The 15,681-nt window shown below is 47.6% G+C and overlaps 1 protein-coding gene across 6 annotated transcripts in view; it reads left to right on the top strand.

The window, feature by feature from the left end:
- Window positions 1-15,681, top strand: part of PLXNB1 (plexin B1) — a 76,221-nt gene that overhangs the window by 25,316 nt on the left and 35,224 nt on the right. For all 6 annotated transcript variants that reach the window (XM_067002890.1, XM_067002891.1, XM_067002892.1 and 3 more), the window contains exon 3: window positions 12,629-13,772. In XM_067002890.1, coding sequence (XP_066858991.1) covers window positions 12,639-13,772 — 1,134 coding nt within the window. In that variant the 5' untranslated portion in view covers window positions 12,629-12,638. The remainder of the gene's footprint in view (window positions 1-12,628; window positions 13,773-15,681) is intronic.

The following is a 15,681-nucleotide window of genomic DNA, read 5'->3' as shown; positions in this document are numbered from 1 at the left end:
TGTCCCAGTGACTGAAAATTTGTATGTGTTTATAGATCAAGTGTTGCTATTCAAGTATACCAACACTCTTTCCATTGTGTGTGTTTATTCTTCAGGTTTTTCACAGTAGTCTTGCCTCGGTTGTGAAATACAGAGCAGTGTTATTGCTAGATCATGGTTATATGCTGAAGGTGCAGGGCGACTGCTTTGTCTCTCATAGAATAAGAGTGATATTTGGGAATTAAGATGGGCTTGCAGCCAGAGAAAGGCTTTTCCCAGCATTGTGGCAATTGAGCATTGTCAGTGTCTTGAATTCTGTCCCTCCTCCACAGGGTTCCTGATGGGTGCTGGACAGGTTGTGTCTCAACCTGTGCCTCAACTCTTCATCTCTAAAATGGGCATAAAAATTCTTTCTTCCCCACCAGCAGACCCTGGATGAAATACTTTAACAATCGAGTCCTGCTGCGCTTAGGGCTGCAGGAAGGTACGTCGCTCGGTGTGGCTTGGCTGCCCTGTTGTCAGCAGGGCTGGAAGCGGTGCTGCGACAGCTCCGAAGCAGGAGGTGGTGAGGTCGGTGGTTCAGTGGTAGCTATTCCTCCTGTGCACTGAAGGAGATACTCCTGGAGGAATGTTGTAGGATAGCTGAATGGCACAAAGCTGTGCAAGGAGAGGTTCAAGAGCATGGGAACAAGCTTCCTAGTGAGGTGTTTGGTGCCCTGTGCCTGTCAGCGTTCAAGAGGCATTTGGATAATGCCCTTAATGTGCTTTAACTTCTGGCTAGCCTTGAAATGGTCAGGCAGTTGGACTTGATGTTCTTTGCAGGTCCCTTCTAACCAAACTGTTCTATAATGCAGTTTCCAGTTTCATAATGATATGCATGTTCGAGAGGGTAACTTTATTTTGGATCTTTTTAATTTTAAAATGAGTGTTTGATTTGTTCTTTAGCATAAACTTCTGTTTGCATTGGTTTGCAAATATTTGTCTTTCTTGATGCGTCCTTGTCTGAAGACTACATTAAGTTTTGTTCCCTTTTTGTAGCTTGTTACAGTAATCATCTCGGCGTGTTGCACCTATTTAGTCAGGTGTTTGCAGTAAGGTGTCTCTGTCCCAAAACAGAAGTCATTGTTGAGTAGCAAAGGGCTCAGTCTGTACACTTTTTTGGAGAGCAGCTTTCCTGTTTTACTCTCAATTTCTCAGTTATTATCAGTAGCTTTGTTCCAGCAACCATTCTCTCTCCACCTGTTCTGCAAGTGCTGCACTTGCCTGCCATTCTGCAGGCAGTCTGTCAACATTAGATTTAGTTTGAACCTGATCTCTAGCCTGTAGGAACTTTTCCATTCCTAGCTCTTCCATGATTTCAGCTACTGTATTTCCCAGTAAGCCCTGGGAAGGTTTAATGTAACACATTTTTATGATGCTGGGATTGTCAGCCCCAGTGTGGCCTACTGGGCTGACATTAAGAGGACAGCTGTTGAGTTTGGCCCACTCCTGTGCTGACCACCGGCTAGGCTTTATCCCTTCAGTACAAACATGGGTAATTTTTCTGTGTTCCCCTCACCAGCCTCTCTGCTCTGTCTAGCTGCTTCCTCCAGCAGAAGAGCAGCCACTCACATGCAAGACTCACTGCTGTTCCTAACAGACTACTGTAAATCTGGTTTTCCTGTCTTCTGGGCACTTTTGCCCAGGGGTCACTCTGGCAAGGTAGCAGTCTCTTGAAATGCCGACAGTCAGCCAGTTATACTGGCTGTAATTCCTGCTCGTAGCAGTTTGCATTTCCAGACTAGCAGTGCAGTTTATGCAACAGACCTGTTAGTGCATCTCTGTGGCCCTAGGGTGAAGGTCTGGGCTTCCCTGAAAGGCAAAGGGAAGAGCCAGTCAGTCCTGTCCAGCCAGTGGCTCTCAGACTGCAAAGGTAGGTGGATTGCAAACCAGCTGGAGAACAGTCTCAACCAAAAAGCCTTTAAAATTCATGGTTGCCACGAAGAGGTAACCAGTTCTGAACCACGGCGCTCTTAGGGCAGCACCAAAAATCCTTTCTCAGCTCTGAACGGGACCAGGAGCTCAAATATTTTACTAGAAAAAGTTAGGATCTCCTCAGTCTGAACTTAAAAAGCAACAGAAACTCATATTGCAAAGCCATAGTGAATTTTGTCTTGTATTAAAATTCCTTGTTGCGGATAAGGTGTGATTACATGTCTGCGTGACTAGATGTTAACAAAGTGACTGGAGAGCGCTTGTTCCAAATGACTCTACTTCTCCAAGTACCAAATCTTGCAGCATCCTAGCTTTCTGCTGCCTTTGCCACTTAATTTCTATACTGCACACTTTCAGTCCTCCAGTGTGGACCCACAGAGGCATCAGTGAAAAGCATCAGGTGATGACCTATGCGCTGCAGTAGTCCTTCTACCCCTATCTGAATGCCTTCTGCTGGTCTGAATTTTATCCTTGAACCAAGAACTTCCACGTCTGGACAAAGTCTGGGATGCAGGGCTGTGATTGTAGGGCAGAAGAGCACATTGCATCGCTGCTGCCAGCCTGTGGCTCCTCGACCGCAAACACCTTGAGAGCTCTTCAGGCATGGTTCCTGCACCACCACTCTGTCTTGGGCTACGTCTGGGAGTGCTGAATAGCCAAGATCCCATCCTGTGCGGGAAGGGCATTGCTTTGGGCACTTGAGGCTGGTGCAAAGTTGATCCTGGCTCTCAAGCGTGCACCAAGCTTATTCACTCTTCTGCAGTAGCGCAGTGGAAGCTTGGCAGCTTCCGTGTTTTCTACGTGCTGTGAGCAACTTGAGAAGGTCCCCAGGCTTTCTGAACTACCTGGTGTGCTACTTTCTGGTTTTGGCCTTATGAAAGCTTTGGTATTGGATTGTGGAGGAGGGAGAAAATGGCTTGATGCCCCAACTTGGATCGTTATCTAGCAGACCTGTGTAACCTAATTATCGAGCCTAATAGTTCATAGCTGACTGCTGATAGTCTTCCAGGCTTAGGTACTAATTTATGGAAGATGAATCAATCAAAGCTTCACTTCTGATAATGTTTTAAAATGAGTTGAGTAATACAAGATAGAATGTTACCCAGCTTGGTTTGAAGGCAAACCACAAGCAGATTGTGGCAGTGATGTGGAATTCTGTTGATTTTGCTGTCTCTTCTGGGTGGGAGGGAATAAATGCTACTCATGTGGTTGCATTGCATTAAGTTTATTTGCATATTACTGACAGTATTCATGGCTGTAACCAGAACTGCTGACAGTGCTGGAGTAATGGGGGAAGGCTGTCAAACTGCTGTCAGGCTGTATGCTTCTACAGAGCGTTACTGGGGAGGGCAGAAAAATGAATTTTATGTGAAATGAAGGAAAACTCCACAGAGAAGAACTCCTTCCTGCCCTCCCAGGGTGCGTTAATTCTTCATAGAGCTGCTGTGCTGAACAAAGGAGGACTTCTGGGGTGCCAAGGAAACGCCATTCTTTAACGGGCCGGAGCACCCTGTGCTGGTCAGTGTTTGCAGAGTGAAAGGGTTTGTTCAAGGCAGGCTGCGGGGCTTAAGGACTCTGATTTGCGTCCCGACAGCTGGATGGTGGAGCTCGGGATGTGGTCCTGTGTGTCTGCTCGTGGTCTGTACCGCTGCTAGCTGAACTCCTCCTGCGGCTGGTCCCTGGTCTCTCTTCCGCCCTGCAGTCCTGTCGGGCTGATGCTGGCGTGGTGAGCACGGTTTCCCCTTGGCGTGTAGGCGCAGAACCAGCATCCTTTCACGCGAGTGAAATGAAGGCAAGGTGTCCTGTAGTGAAGAACAATAGCGAAGCCCACCTGCGTTGGACATTTGGAGCTGCGTGCCCACCCTGTGAAGGAGGGGATGGGGAAAATCACCTGTCTGTTCATAGCTCCTCCTGAGCTCTAGGACTGGAAGGGGTTGGGAGCTGCCACAACTTGTACTGGAAGCACTGGGGATGTGCTGGAGAACTGCTACACCTCATTGCAGGGGGTTGGCATTCTGGAGGTGGTGACCACTTGGCTCAACTGGAGGCACTGCAAGTCCCCCGCAGGAAGCAGGTTTTAAAGACATGTGAAGTTCCTTTTCTCTCTTGCTAGGTTGTTACGAGGCCAGGCTGTCCACAGAAGGACTTGCCCCGAGAGCGTGGCCCTCGTCCCTGGGACAGGAGAGCTTGGCGAGGGGTCCCGGTGCTGTCCGGGCAGCACGTGCTGCGTGCGGGAGGTCCCCCCCTCCCTGCCGGGGGCACGCTGCCAGACGCGACTGCACTGAGAGCAGGAGCTGCCCTGGCTGTTTCTGGTGGGAACAGTGGGCATTTCTGCCTTGTGGAAATCACCACGGAGTAGGTAAGGCAGGACTCAAGCTTTCCTGGCAGCCCCGTGGAGCTGAAGCCGAGAACAGGAGGGGTTTGGGCCGAGGCTGGGGAGAGGTGCCTGTAATGACAGGGAGGGCAGCGCGGTTGGGAAGGCGTGCCGTGTTTGAGGTGGAGGCCGGTAAAACATGAATCACGCCTGTTTGAAGTAGTGATGAAATCCCTGGTGAGGGATTTCTGTAATACCTGGCCAAACAGTCTGCTGTGCTTTAGTTTCCTTTCTCTCTGGGCAGAACGGTCGGCCCTGACCTACTTTTACCAATAGCAGTTCTGTTAAACCCCGGCACTTAGCTCTGCGTACGGCGTACGCGTCCCCTGTTTTCTTCCGCCGGCTTCTGAGTGAGAAGTTTCCACCGAGCATTTAGCAAAACAGGGCAGAGCTGTTCCTGGCAGAGGCTGCTGGTGCTCCAGACCCACCTCTGCCACCGCTGCGCCCCGTGGCTTGCAGCTTCTGCTTCACCTTCGCAGCCTGCTGAGGGGGATGCTCGCCTGCTTCGCTGCGTGCTGTGCGTTAGCTTTGTGCTGTGCTGTCAGGAGTCAGCGAGATGGTATCTACACGCTAATAAGAGAGATAATGCCTTTAGAAATAGTCGATGAGGTTAGGCTTCCGGCTTCCTAAATATGCGATTAGGAAGGGCTGAAGTTACATTCCTAATATTTAAAAGTAAATAAAATCTATAAATGTACCATTAAAATAAGAAGTTTAAATATAACTGTCCTCCTGGGGCAACTTGCAGAGCTCTGTCTAGCTCGGTATCCTGTCTTTGACAATAGCCAGAAGCAGATGCTTAATGAGTACTGTAAGGAACAGGGCATGTGTAGCGTGATTTATTTATTTTTTTCTCTTCTCCTCCCCCCATTTGATGCTCCCAGCTTGTGACCGTCACCAGTTTAGGGCCCTCCTTGGCTAGGAGTTGTATCTGATCATCTGATCCCGACTACATCTATTTTCCATTAATTTTTATAATCTCTTTTAACTTGTTTGTGTTTCTAGTCTCCATGACATCCTACAGCAGTGAGCTCCACAATTTAATTGTGCATTTTAAATGTTATATAAAATATATTGCATCCAGTGAAAATGATCCTTGAACTGGCTTAGAAAAGTCGTCTGTACATTTATGGGTGCTCTTTTTTCTGCATTGTAACAAGTGGTCGTTAATTTCTCCACGCTTCTCGTCTTGACACTGTTTGTTGTTTCAGATCTCTTGCATTTTCCCTATCTCCCCCTGGTTGCTTCTTTGTCCATCTGAAGCCCAGCTCTGCTCCGCCTCTCCTTATATGGAAGCTGTTCTATGCTTTTGATCATCTTTGTTGTCCTTTTTGTCATTCTGTCTCCTTTTTCAGACGTGGGAAGCAGAACTGCCTGCAGCGTTCAACAACAAGATGGTGTGTTTGCTTTCCTGATCACGCCAAAGGTTGCCTTTGCCTTTTTGCTTGATACTAAATACCAAACTGACCTACCAAATTTCCAAAGTTTTCCTGAGCGTTAACACCTAATTCAGGTCCTCGTATCTTTATCTAATTAGAATATTTTTGTTGGTTTTAGTATTTATTGACCATGAAGATACTGTGTGGTTACGACTGCGTGATTTCTGTAACTTTTTGCAGTCTTCTCTGTATTTGATTGTGCAGAACAATTTTTTTCTTGGTAAACTTCGCCACTTCCAGACATATTCCTCTTTGCAGATCATCTTATGTGAATATACTGAACAGTGCAGGTTGCAGAACGAATTCTTGGCAGATCTCACTGATAACCTTCCTTTCTTGGGAAACTCTTCCACTTATGGTTTCCTGTCTCTTAACTACTTATTAAATCATGATAGGGACTGTGACCATAATTCCACAAAAGCTTAACTTTTTTTTCCGATAGCCTTATCTGACAGTTCTTTCAAAGTCAGTTTGGTTCCTATTAAACAGATTAAAAGCTGGCTCTTGGATCTCAATTAACTGGAAATGGGAAATCTGCTCTTGGAATTTCCTGGGTACTCCAAGGCTTTCTCTCTGCTCCAACATTAGCCTGTATTTTGATCAACAGATGGGTGCCTGAACTTCTGCAGGCAAGCTTGTTCCTATGGAGGTGATGGGTTTAGATTTATCTGCGTTTGTGTAGAAACGGTAGGTTTGCTCATCAGGGTGAATTAGATGGGTAACTTTAAGTGGGCTATGCTTTCCCAGAAGGACTCTATCACAAATAAATTAAACTTATTTAGGTTCTCTGTATGTGGTCTACACGTCAGAGGCTAGAGAACTGATTTTGTTTCAACTTAATTGCCCAGAAGGATGTTTCAGTCTCAGCTGGTATTTGACTGAGGTAAATTTGGCATATGATGTGGCAACTGGGAGAGTGAGAGGTTGTTGGGTAGGTAAGTGGAGGACTGGGGGGTCAAATGGGGAAGCGTGTCCAGGTCAGGTGCCGTGAAAAGAGGATGCTCATCTGGGTCAGGTACTTTTTTTTAAGATGCTGACAAAAGGGCTCACAGAGCTATGAGAGAAATTAATTCCTTCTGCCTGAAGAAGCTCAGATCACCTAGGGTATCCATCCCGAGGACTGCATGTCTGCAATCTGCGTTTGGGAAGGCCCAAAGCTGGAAGAGTTGCTGTGTGCTTGTCTGCCCTTCCACTTCTCCTTAGCCATCTGTTCTTGTCTGTTGTTGGAGACGGGGTTTCTGTGTAGGTGGACTTCTGTCTGACTTAGAATAGCTGTTGTTATCTCCTTGCCCAAGGAGGATTAAGAAGAAGGATTAGTTTTCAAACTGTTCATGCAAAAAGTGACTAGAAGCTTCTTTGACTGACGATCCTGTGACAAGCAATGTCAGACGAAATGACAAGGCATTTTACTCAGGGTAAATAACCTTTGGGGAACAGCTTCCTGGGTTTAGGTGGTAGTTTCTGTAACTTAAAAACCCTAAGGAAAAAAATCTGCTTTTATTGAGATGCATTAGTTTAGTCAGGAGCTTGTGGGCTAGAAGAAAAAATGGCTTAGTGATCTTTGGCTCGATCATGCAGCAAGCTGGAGCAGATCCTAAAGGACCCTAATCTTCAGATGCCCACAAAGTGGGCAGAAAGTTATCCTTGTGTTGTGCTAAGATAATAGGAAACTAGCGACTGACTTGATTTTCCTATTTTTAAAATGTGTTTAGAATGTGCTATTTGAGTTTACTTTTTGTTAGTGCTTGAGAAGATGGCTAAGTGAAAAGAAGCCCCTCAGTTTACAATTACATGATTAACTACGAAGAAAACTTATTTTAATTGCAGGCAGCTGGTGGCTGCTTTTTATTCCTTTTAAATGTTTGTGTAGTTTGTCTTAATTCATAAAAGAAAGCTCAGTTTTATCCTGTATTAATCATTAACTCTTCATTAACTGTTTGTACTGGAATTTTAAATTATTCTTTATAGCATGTTTTAGTATATGTAAGAGGAAAGATTGGATGTGCTGGAGGTGTTGAGGGGAAATACCTGTCCACTACCATCAGTTAATTCCAGTATGGCTAAAACTAATACTTGATACAGCCACGGGTACAGGAGCACTTTCTGCAGTTTTTCCAAAGAATCCTAGCAATGCACAAGCATCGTTAAAATGTTAGGAGGATCAAAAAGTTGAGAAGGTAGCGTGCAGCATGGTTTTAGTACGACGTCTTCAGCTGCCCTCCAGAAAATTTACCCGTTTTCAAACCGTCAGCAATAACTATCACAGGTATAGAAAGCCTAATTTGTTCACATGTTTATCTGCTAATGCTGTTACTTCTGTAGTCTGAAAGTATGGGTTTTCTACCACAGGCCTGCACTGATGCCTTCCCTCGCCACTTCAGATTTTGTATTTTGCCTTTAGAATTTTTTAAAGTTATTTTAACCTCAGCTTTGGTGTTACTCACAGCTGGTCTAACAGAGCTCCCTTGTCTGTGTCAGCCCTGCTCCAACAGGATGTCTTGGACATGGGATTCTCCTTGGTGTCGATTTTATTTGGAAAACAGAGGTTTGTGTTCATCTCTGCAAGTGTTCTTAAACAGCAGAGCGGGGAGCTGGCCTGGTTGTGGTAAATAAGACTCCAAAATAGATGTATTTATTTAATGGGAATGTCGTCTTCCATGTCAGAAAACAGCAAGTCTCTGTTGAACACGTGAAACTTAGAAGGGGGATTGTAATTCAGGGCTTTTGTGCAGAAAACACAGCTCTGGTGTTCTCCCTGACGCTGGATGATTTGAGTGTGCTGGAGCCCCAGGGTCATCACGCAGCTCAAAAAATTATGCTTTTAATTTTTACGTTCTCGCTGTGGGTTGGCTCTGCAGACTGTACAGTGGAAGTTGCAGGTGCAAGCATCGGGGACCCTCTTTTTTCCAAGGATGATTGGTAGCAAGTATGGGACACAACCTAGAGGCTGTAACTTCATCTGACTCTCCCTCCATCTTTGGGGGATAGGATGTGGTATCAGGGAAACGGTTGGTGAGGACTGAAATAATTTTTGCTTTGATACACTGGTAAAACGTGTCCAAGTGAGCTCTGGGTTTGTTTCTTTAATAAATGAGTAAAGTCTTTGAGAGGGATATGTGAAGTCAGAGAGGTAAAAATAGGGCTACAGAAGACGCTGTCTTACTCCAATTTCCAAGTGACAAAATAGTGCCATTGCTTCCATGTTGCTGGGTGTTGTTTTGTGGATGCGATATAAATATTCTGTGGCAGAACTGACTAATCCTCCGGCCCTTCTGTTGTGATCCAGATTAAATAAATGAAACTCAGAAGTATCATTTAGATATTAATATTTTACAGTGCATTAGAGCCAACGTTCAGAGCATTGTCTGGAGCATTTTCCTGTTTAAAGGGAATTCATCAAAAAAGATGGAATATTTAAAAAAAAAAAAATCTTTAAGCCGTGGCAGTTGCCTTCAGAATTAATTAAAGGCTACACACTTTTAGTGCAATCTGTCTATAACAGCTGTGTCGTGCGCTAGCAGTGAGCATGGGAAGCAGAACGGTTCAGTAAATCCACGAAGAGCTCAGTAGTGTAGCCTGTCAGGAAACCATCAGCTTTAAATGTAGGTTATCCTCCCTCTTCCTGTCCTCCCAGAGATGTTGTGATGGGCTTAACTGCAGACCGAGAAATAGAGAGGCAGCAATGCCTGTGCTTGGGAAATAATTTGGAAAATTGAACCAAAAGACATCGCTGGCTTTTTCCTCTCAGTTTTCGGGAAGGATGGGAATGATTGCTACACACTCACGTTTGTTTCTAATGTATGTGTTTGTTCACCTAGCAGTAACTGTGAGTTCATTTGTTAGTGGCTCTTCAGCAAAGAACAAAGAGCGCTGTATTCAGTGTTTGCACATCGCTCACAGTGATGAGAACGGGCTTGCAGAACGTGCTATTCCACCCATTTTTGTCTTCTCAGCTGCCCTCTGTTCATCTCGAACCATCAAGACTGGATAGTAGCTTCTTACCTGGAACATTTATGGTAGGAATAAAATTACGTAATAAAATTACTTCTCAGGGGATATTGGCAAGTGCAATAATAGCTTCAGGCCTGAGCTTTGACCATAGCAGGATCTGCTTTTGATTATGGTCTGCTGGAATGTAGGGCTAGCTGCTTTTCCATCTCTTCTCCAGTACAGGTGCTCCAACACGTCAAATGCTTCCTGTGAAATGTTAGGGAGAGATTCATCTATGGATCAGAGAGCTTGGAAGAAGATCTGTGTTGCTGGAGTGGTGTCGTGCACTGGGTTCAAGCACTGGTGGCATGCATGAGCGTTTGTTCTGCCCTGCCAACTGTCAGCAATGGGAAGTGGTGGGCAGAGCAGAGCCTTGCAGCTTGCAGGCATGACCTCTAGCCAGAAAGCCAGTATTTCAGAATTCAGAAGTTTCTAAGACATGATGAATTTACTGTGTAATTGCTGGCATAGGAAGGTTGCATTAGGCAGAAAGAAGATTACAGATTCTTGTAAGTGGCATAGTGTAATGATGGCTTTGATCTGGAAACAGCTGAGAATCACAAGACTCTCTTCTCCGTGTCCGTGTGGCTCTGTCACAACACAGCCAAGCTCCTGCTGGTGGCTGGCCATCAGCCTGTTGTTTTGTTCCCGGGCATTTTAGGCTTTGAAACTGGGGAGACTCGAGACAGAGCTGCCCGGCAAGCCATGGTGACATCTGCATGATGGCTGTGCTGAGACAGCAAGGCAGTCGTGTGGTTAAGGAGCTCCTTGAATAAAATATTCTCCAATAAAAATGGAAAGAGCACATAAAAATAATTCACGTGTTGCATTTGGGGCAGCACATCCAACTGATGTAAACTGGAGGTGATATAGTTAAGTGGGAGCTCCATCCTTCGCTCTGTGTATCTACTGGCTGGGTTTGCAGATATCCCTCAGCACTTCCCAGATAAAATCAGCCGCGTAATGAGGACCTCTGTCAGGCCCTGCAGCTCTCTCACCACCCTGGGAAGAGGCGCCAGGGCTGGTTCAGGGCTGTGAGCCACGCTGGGTGAAGCAGAGGGCGTTAGCAGCGCTGAGAGCAAGGAACACAAGGTGTCCATTAGCAGGGCAAACAAAAGCCCTAGTGTGCACATAACCTGAACACCGTGCCGGTACGGTGCGCGTCGCAGGCTGCGTGCGCCGGGGGAGAGCTGCCAGCCTGGTGCCAGAAATCCCGCGTGTGGGTTATGTCCTGACAGCGCTGCCTCCTCACCTACAACAACCGTGTGAAGCGGAGCTTGTCCAGAGCTTCACAAAGCCTATATTTAATAATGCGTTGTGTTTATAATACCTTCCATCCGCTGGATTTCCCAAGTGGACTAATCCTCTCAGCTGGTCTTTTGGTAGAGCAAAGATGCCTGCTTTACTCACAAAGGAGCTGGAAAGCAGGGTTGGGGTTTTTTGGGGTTTTGCAATAACAGTGAAATAAGGGGTGGATCAAGAGCCTTACAGTTACTGTTTTCACCATTGCTCTGTGTTTTCTGCGTGCCGGGTGTTGTACAGAACAAGTGAAAGGCGCGGTTGGTGTGTTTGTGACTGAAGTCAGGTAAGGGACCGAGTCCAGCAGTAAATGCTGGGGCACTCTCTTGAAATGCTGCAGATTGTTTCCTTCCACCTCTGTGCTTTTAAGCGTCTCTGAGCTAATTGCACTTTGAGCTTACTGAGAGGACCCAAGAGGGATAGTAGGAGGGGAGTGACAGTAATTTTCTTTGCTTTAACTAAAAATTTAACATTGTCCCTGAGGAGGCGAGTTGCCAAAACGAGTGCAGGGATTACAGGGCAGTTGTGGAGGAGCTGGGCACCCATCAGCTCCCTGAGCCCAGCCTGGCACTGTGTTGCTGCGTGTGGCTTTGGTGCCTTGTCTGTAAGAGGGAGGGAAGGGAATGGATTCAGAGCTGCACCACCACCCTTCTCAGTGCAAATAAGGGGCTTCAGGTGGTAGATTATGAGTGCCTGCTGCTGTTGTCCTTCTTCTGTGGGGAATTAGCAACCTAAATGTTGTCGGTACTTACTACATTTCCACCTTGCTGTGGGGTTCTCTGTGCTGTGCTATGCAGGACGGTTGTTCCCACCTGTGGCGTGGCATGGGTGGGCCATGAAGATACTCCGAAGAGAAGCACCAGAGGTCTGACTTCCCCAGGTCTGTGTAATGCCCACACTGCCCAGGTGGCTGGGAGCTGCTGCGAGTGGCTCTCTGGAGGCCTCATCCTGGCACCAGCACAGCGATCCTGCTTGCATGCACGGTGCTCAGCACAGCGATGGCACAGGAAGGTCCCGTCCCACACACTGGTGACAGAGCCGCAGACCCAGAGGAGGCTGTTGATAGCCATAAGCGTGATGAGGAAGAGAAGAAGGATTAACTATTTTGTTTTCTCGAAATATAGGCTTCACGTTAGATCAAACACAGAACAAAGGGGTTGTTGGTTTTCTCTGAATCGGATCCCAGCTACAGCTTATTTAAACAATGGTCCTGCAGGTTGTGTTTGTCTTGGACGGCGGTTTGTTTTCCTGCGGTGCTGCTCGTTAACAATGCATACGGTGTACGGGATGGCGTAGGAATGTGGTCCTGCCCTGGAGAACTTCCAATACAGCATCATTGGGAAGAGTTGTGAAGGAGTCTGGTTAAATGTCCTGCGATTTCTGATGGTAAAAGAGTGGCGATTTCAGTTCAGTGTTTGAAACGCGTTCTGTCACAGCATAGATAGAACCTTCCTCCTTGGGTTACCTCCCCGGACTGATGAGTCTATGCTTTGTGCTGTTTGTTCGGTGGGTTTAGTACATGCCCTGGGCTTCTGGTTTCAGAGGAGTTATAACAGCTTTTCCTCTCTTGCAGAGCGTTTACCATGCATCTGGGAACGTTCTTCCTTCCTGTTCTCTATTTCCTGGGAGCGGCAATCCCAAGGGGACTGCAGTACGTCACGTTCTCGCGCAATGCTACGAAATTCCTCCACCTGTCCATGGACTTGGAGTCTGGCACCATTTACCTGGGGGCTACCAACTTTCTCTTCCAGCTGACATCTGACCTGCTGATGAAGAACGTGGTTCAAACCGGGCCGGTTCTGGACAGTAAAGATTGCCTCCCCCCAGTCTCGAGGCTGGAGTGCCCTCAGGCACACCACACCGACAATCACAACAAGCTGCTGCTGGTGAACGCGGTGCAGAAGGAGCTCATCGTGTGCGGCAGCGTGCACCAGGGAATCTGTGAGAAGAGGAGCCTCACGTCCATCGACCACGTCCTCTTCCGACCGGAGAGCCCTGGTGACACTCAGTACGTTGCTGCCAACGACCCCAATATCACCACCGTGGGACTCGTGGCTTACTCGAAGGATGAGGTCCCCTTGCTCTTTGTGGGACGAGGGTACACGAGCCGAGGAGTCGGAGGGGGGATTCCTCCCATCACTACCCGAAACCTCAGGGCCCACGGCGGGGATATCCAAGCAACAGACTCTCACTCCATTTTCTCCTATGAAGAAACAGCTAAACTGGCCGTGGGCCGGCTCTCCGAGTACAACCACCATTTCATTAAATCCTTCACGTATCGTTCCAGCGTCTATTTCCTCTTCTACCGCCGGGACCTCAAGTCTCAGTCGCGCGAGTACAAGACCTACATCTCGCGGATCTGCCTGGATGACTCCCATTATTACTCGTACGTGGAGCTACCCCTGCTGTGCCAGAGCCAAGCCAATACCTACAGCCTCCTGCAGGCAGCCTACGTCACCCGGCCGGGGACGGACCTGGCCCAGGGGCAGCTGGACACTGACGGAGAAGTGCTGTTTGCAGCCTTCTCTGCCTGGCAGGCTTCTTCTGGCAAACTGAGCGAGGAGTCCGCGCTCTGCATCTATGCGATGGAGGAGGTGGATCGCCTGACCAACTGGACTAGGGACGTGTGCTACATGAGGGACGGGAAGTCAGAAGAAGGCACAGAAGTGGCATACATCGAATACGATGTCAGTTCCAACTGCGTCCAGCTGCCAGCGGTAAGTTGCTTTGCACCTTTGCCAGGGTAAAGAAAAGTCTGCAGTGCAGTCTTTGGGTTGCTTTGTGTTCCTGGAGTAAGTCCATTTCCCACAGACGTGTGATGAAATCTGCATGGGTTAAAACCCTCTGGGCTCACTGTTTCTTTGCTGCTGCAGCAAGGCGATGCAAGAACCGTTGCTCCCAATTCAGGTCTGTCTTGTCCCTGCTGCAGGGACACGTGGGCAGGGTTGCTGGCAAAGGGAGGCATGCTGTGCGTGGCAATGGGGAAGGCATCTGGTGTGTGCTGAAGCTACAGTTCACGTTGCTCTTAATATCTTCATGTCCTGGTCTGTGCTGCAGGGAAAGAAAGGAGAGAATGTGTGTGAGCACTTGTGAGTCAGGGAGGGGAGTTAAAGGGGTGTGCTGTTGCTTAGGGTGAGGTGCATCTTCCAACACCTTCTTACAAAGGGCATAACTAAAAGAAAGAGTCAACAGAATCCTGACTTCCTATAGACTTCATTAGTCCTGCAAAATGTTGTGCCCAAGGAGAGCTTTTTCCTGACCTGGTTCTTCTCCAGAGCAGTAAGAAAATGATTATGCTCTGCACAGACAAAACTTTTAAATTCTACGGCAAAGGCATGACGGGATGTTGAAGGATAAAAATGTGAACTGAAACTTGGCTGTGACCCTGAATCCTTGCAGTTTGTCAGCCACGCTGGCTGGTGCCGTGACACTGGGGACAGTGACACAGACATAGACCAGCAGTGTTCTCCGGGGGCAGTGCTGGGTGCAGTGTCCCGGCGTGAGGCTCTGTGCTTGTGAGCAACCTGTTTTCACCGAGGGCGTTGCTGGTCCCTAGCAGAACACCATGTTTTCTTCTCTTCCTTCTCCAGAACAGGCTGTCCAGATACCTTCCTCTTCCCAGCCTCACGCAAAGTGGTACCGCGGAGTTATGGAAATCTCTGGAATTGGATGTGCGGTCCAAAACCAGTTTTGAAATTATGGTTTTCCGTTTGGCAGCTAAAGCAGACTGTAGAATACTTGTGGGACAGCAGAAGGGTAAAGAGCAGACTCAGAGCAGGACAAATGTAAGGTCAGGAGGGATATGTAAGAGCTGGGAAGCGAGAGACTGCCTGGGACTCGATGTCCTGCCTTCACTGTCTCTTAGCCGTGTCCCATCTGTCCCCTGCGGGCCAGCATGAAAGGAGTTGTCACGGGTTTAGGGCAGTTTGGCGGAGTTGATGTCAAAGTGGGGTGAGCAGCTTAGAAAATCCTTCATTCAGCAGGACGTGGAGTCCCCGTGCACCATACGATCTGGTGGGGAAGTGGGCGCACGGGGTGGGAGAAGAAGCCAGTCTTTGCTGCGTGATTCCTTGGCGCGCGATCGCAGGGTCCCAGCTGCGCAGCTTGGCGCTAGCGGGCTGACTAAACTATAGCATCTTACTAACAAGTGTGGCCAATGATATGTAAATGCCCTAACAAACTTTATCCTTCCCCATTCAGTACCCGGTAGCGGTTGTCGTTAAGATTGCATCTAACAACACGCGAGGGGCTGTGCCAGCTCCAGCCCGCTCCATTCAGGGCTGAGTGGAAGCGGCTGTCAATGAACATTTTATGCAGGAGCGGTTTTAACTCAGTTTCAATAGCGGCAGCTTGTGCTTTATATGAGAATAATGCTAATTAATTTCACGTTTTTCTGCCTCCAAACCAGCCTGTGCACAAGGTGTGCCCTTTTCCCCAGTTAGCACTGCCTCCTTATTTTTAGGGCAACAGGAGAGGCTGACACTGAGTTTTACAGTACAGTCTCTTCAACTGGAAAAATGCTCATTTCTATAAGAATTTCAGAACTGTATTTTGTAAGAATTTCAGAACCAGCTCATTTGTTCTAGTTTCCTGGCGATCTGAAAGTATATACGGTTTTCCATTAGT

The sequence above is a fragment of the Anser cygnoides genome, chromosome 10, assembly GCF_040182565.1.
Source record: "Anser cygnoides isolate HZ-2024a breed goose chromosome 10, Taihu_goose_T2T_genome, whole genome shotgun sequence".
Lineage (NCBI taxonomy): Eukaryota > Metazoa > Chordata > Aves > Anseriformes > Anatidae > Anser > Anser cygnoides.
Note: the sequence above shows the minus strand (reverse complement) of the source record. Positions and strands in the feature narration are given on the sequence as shown.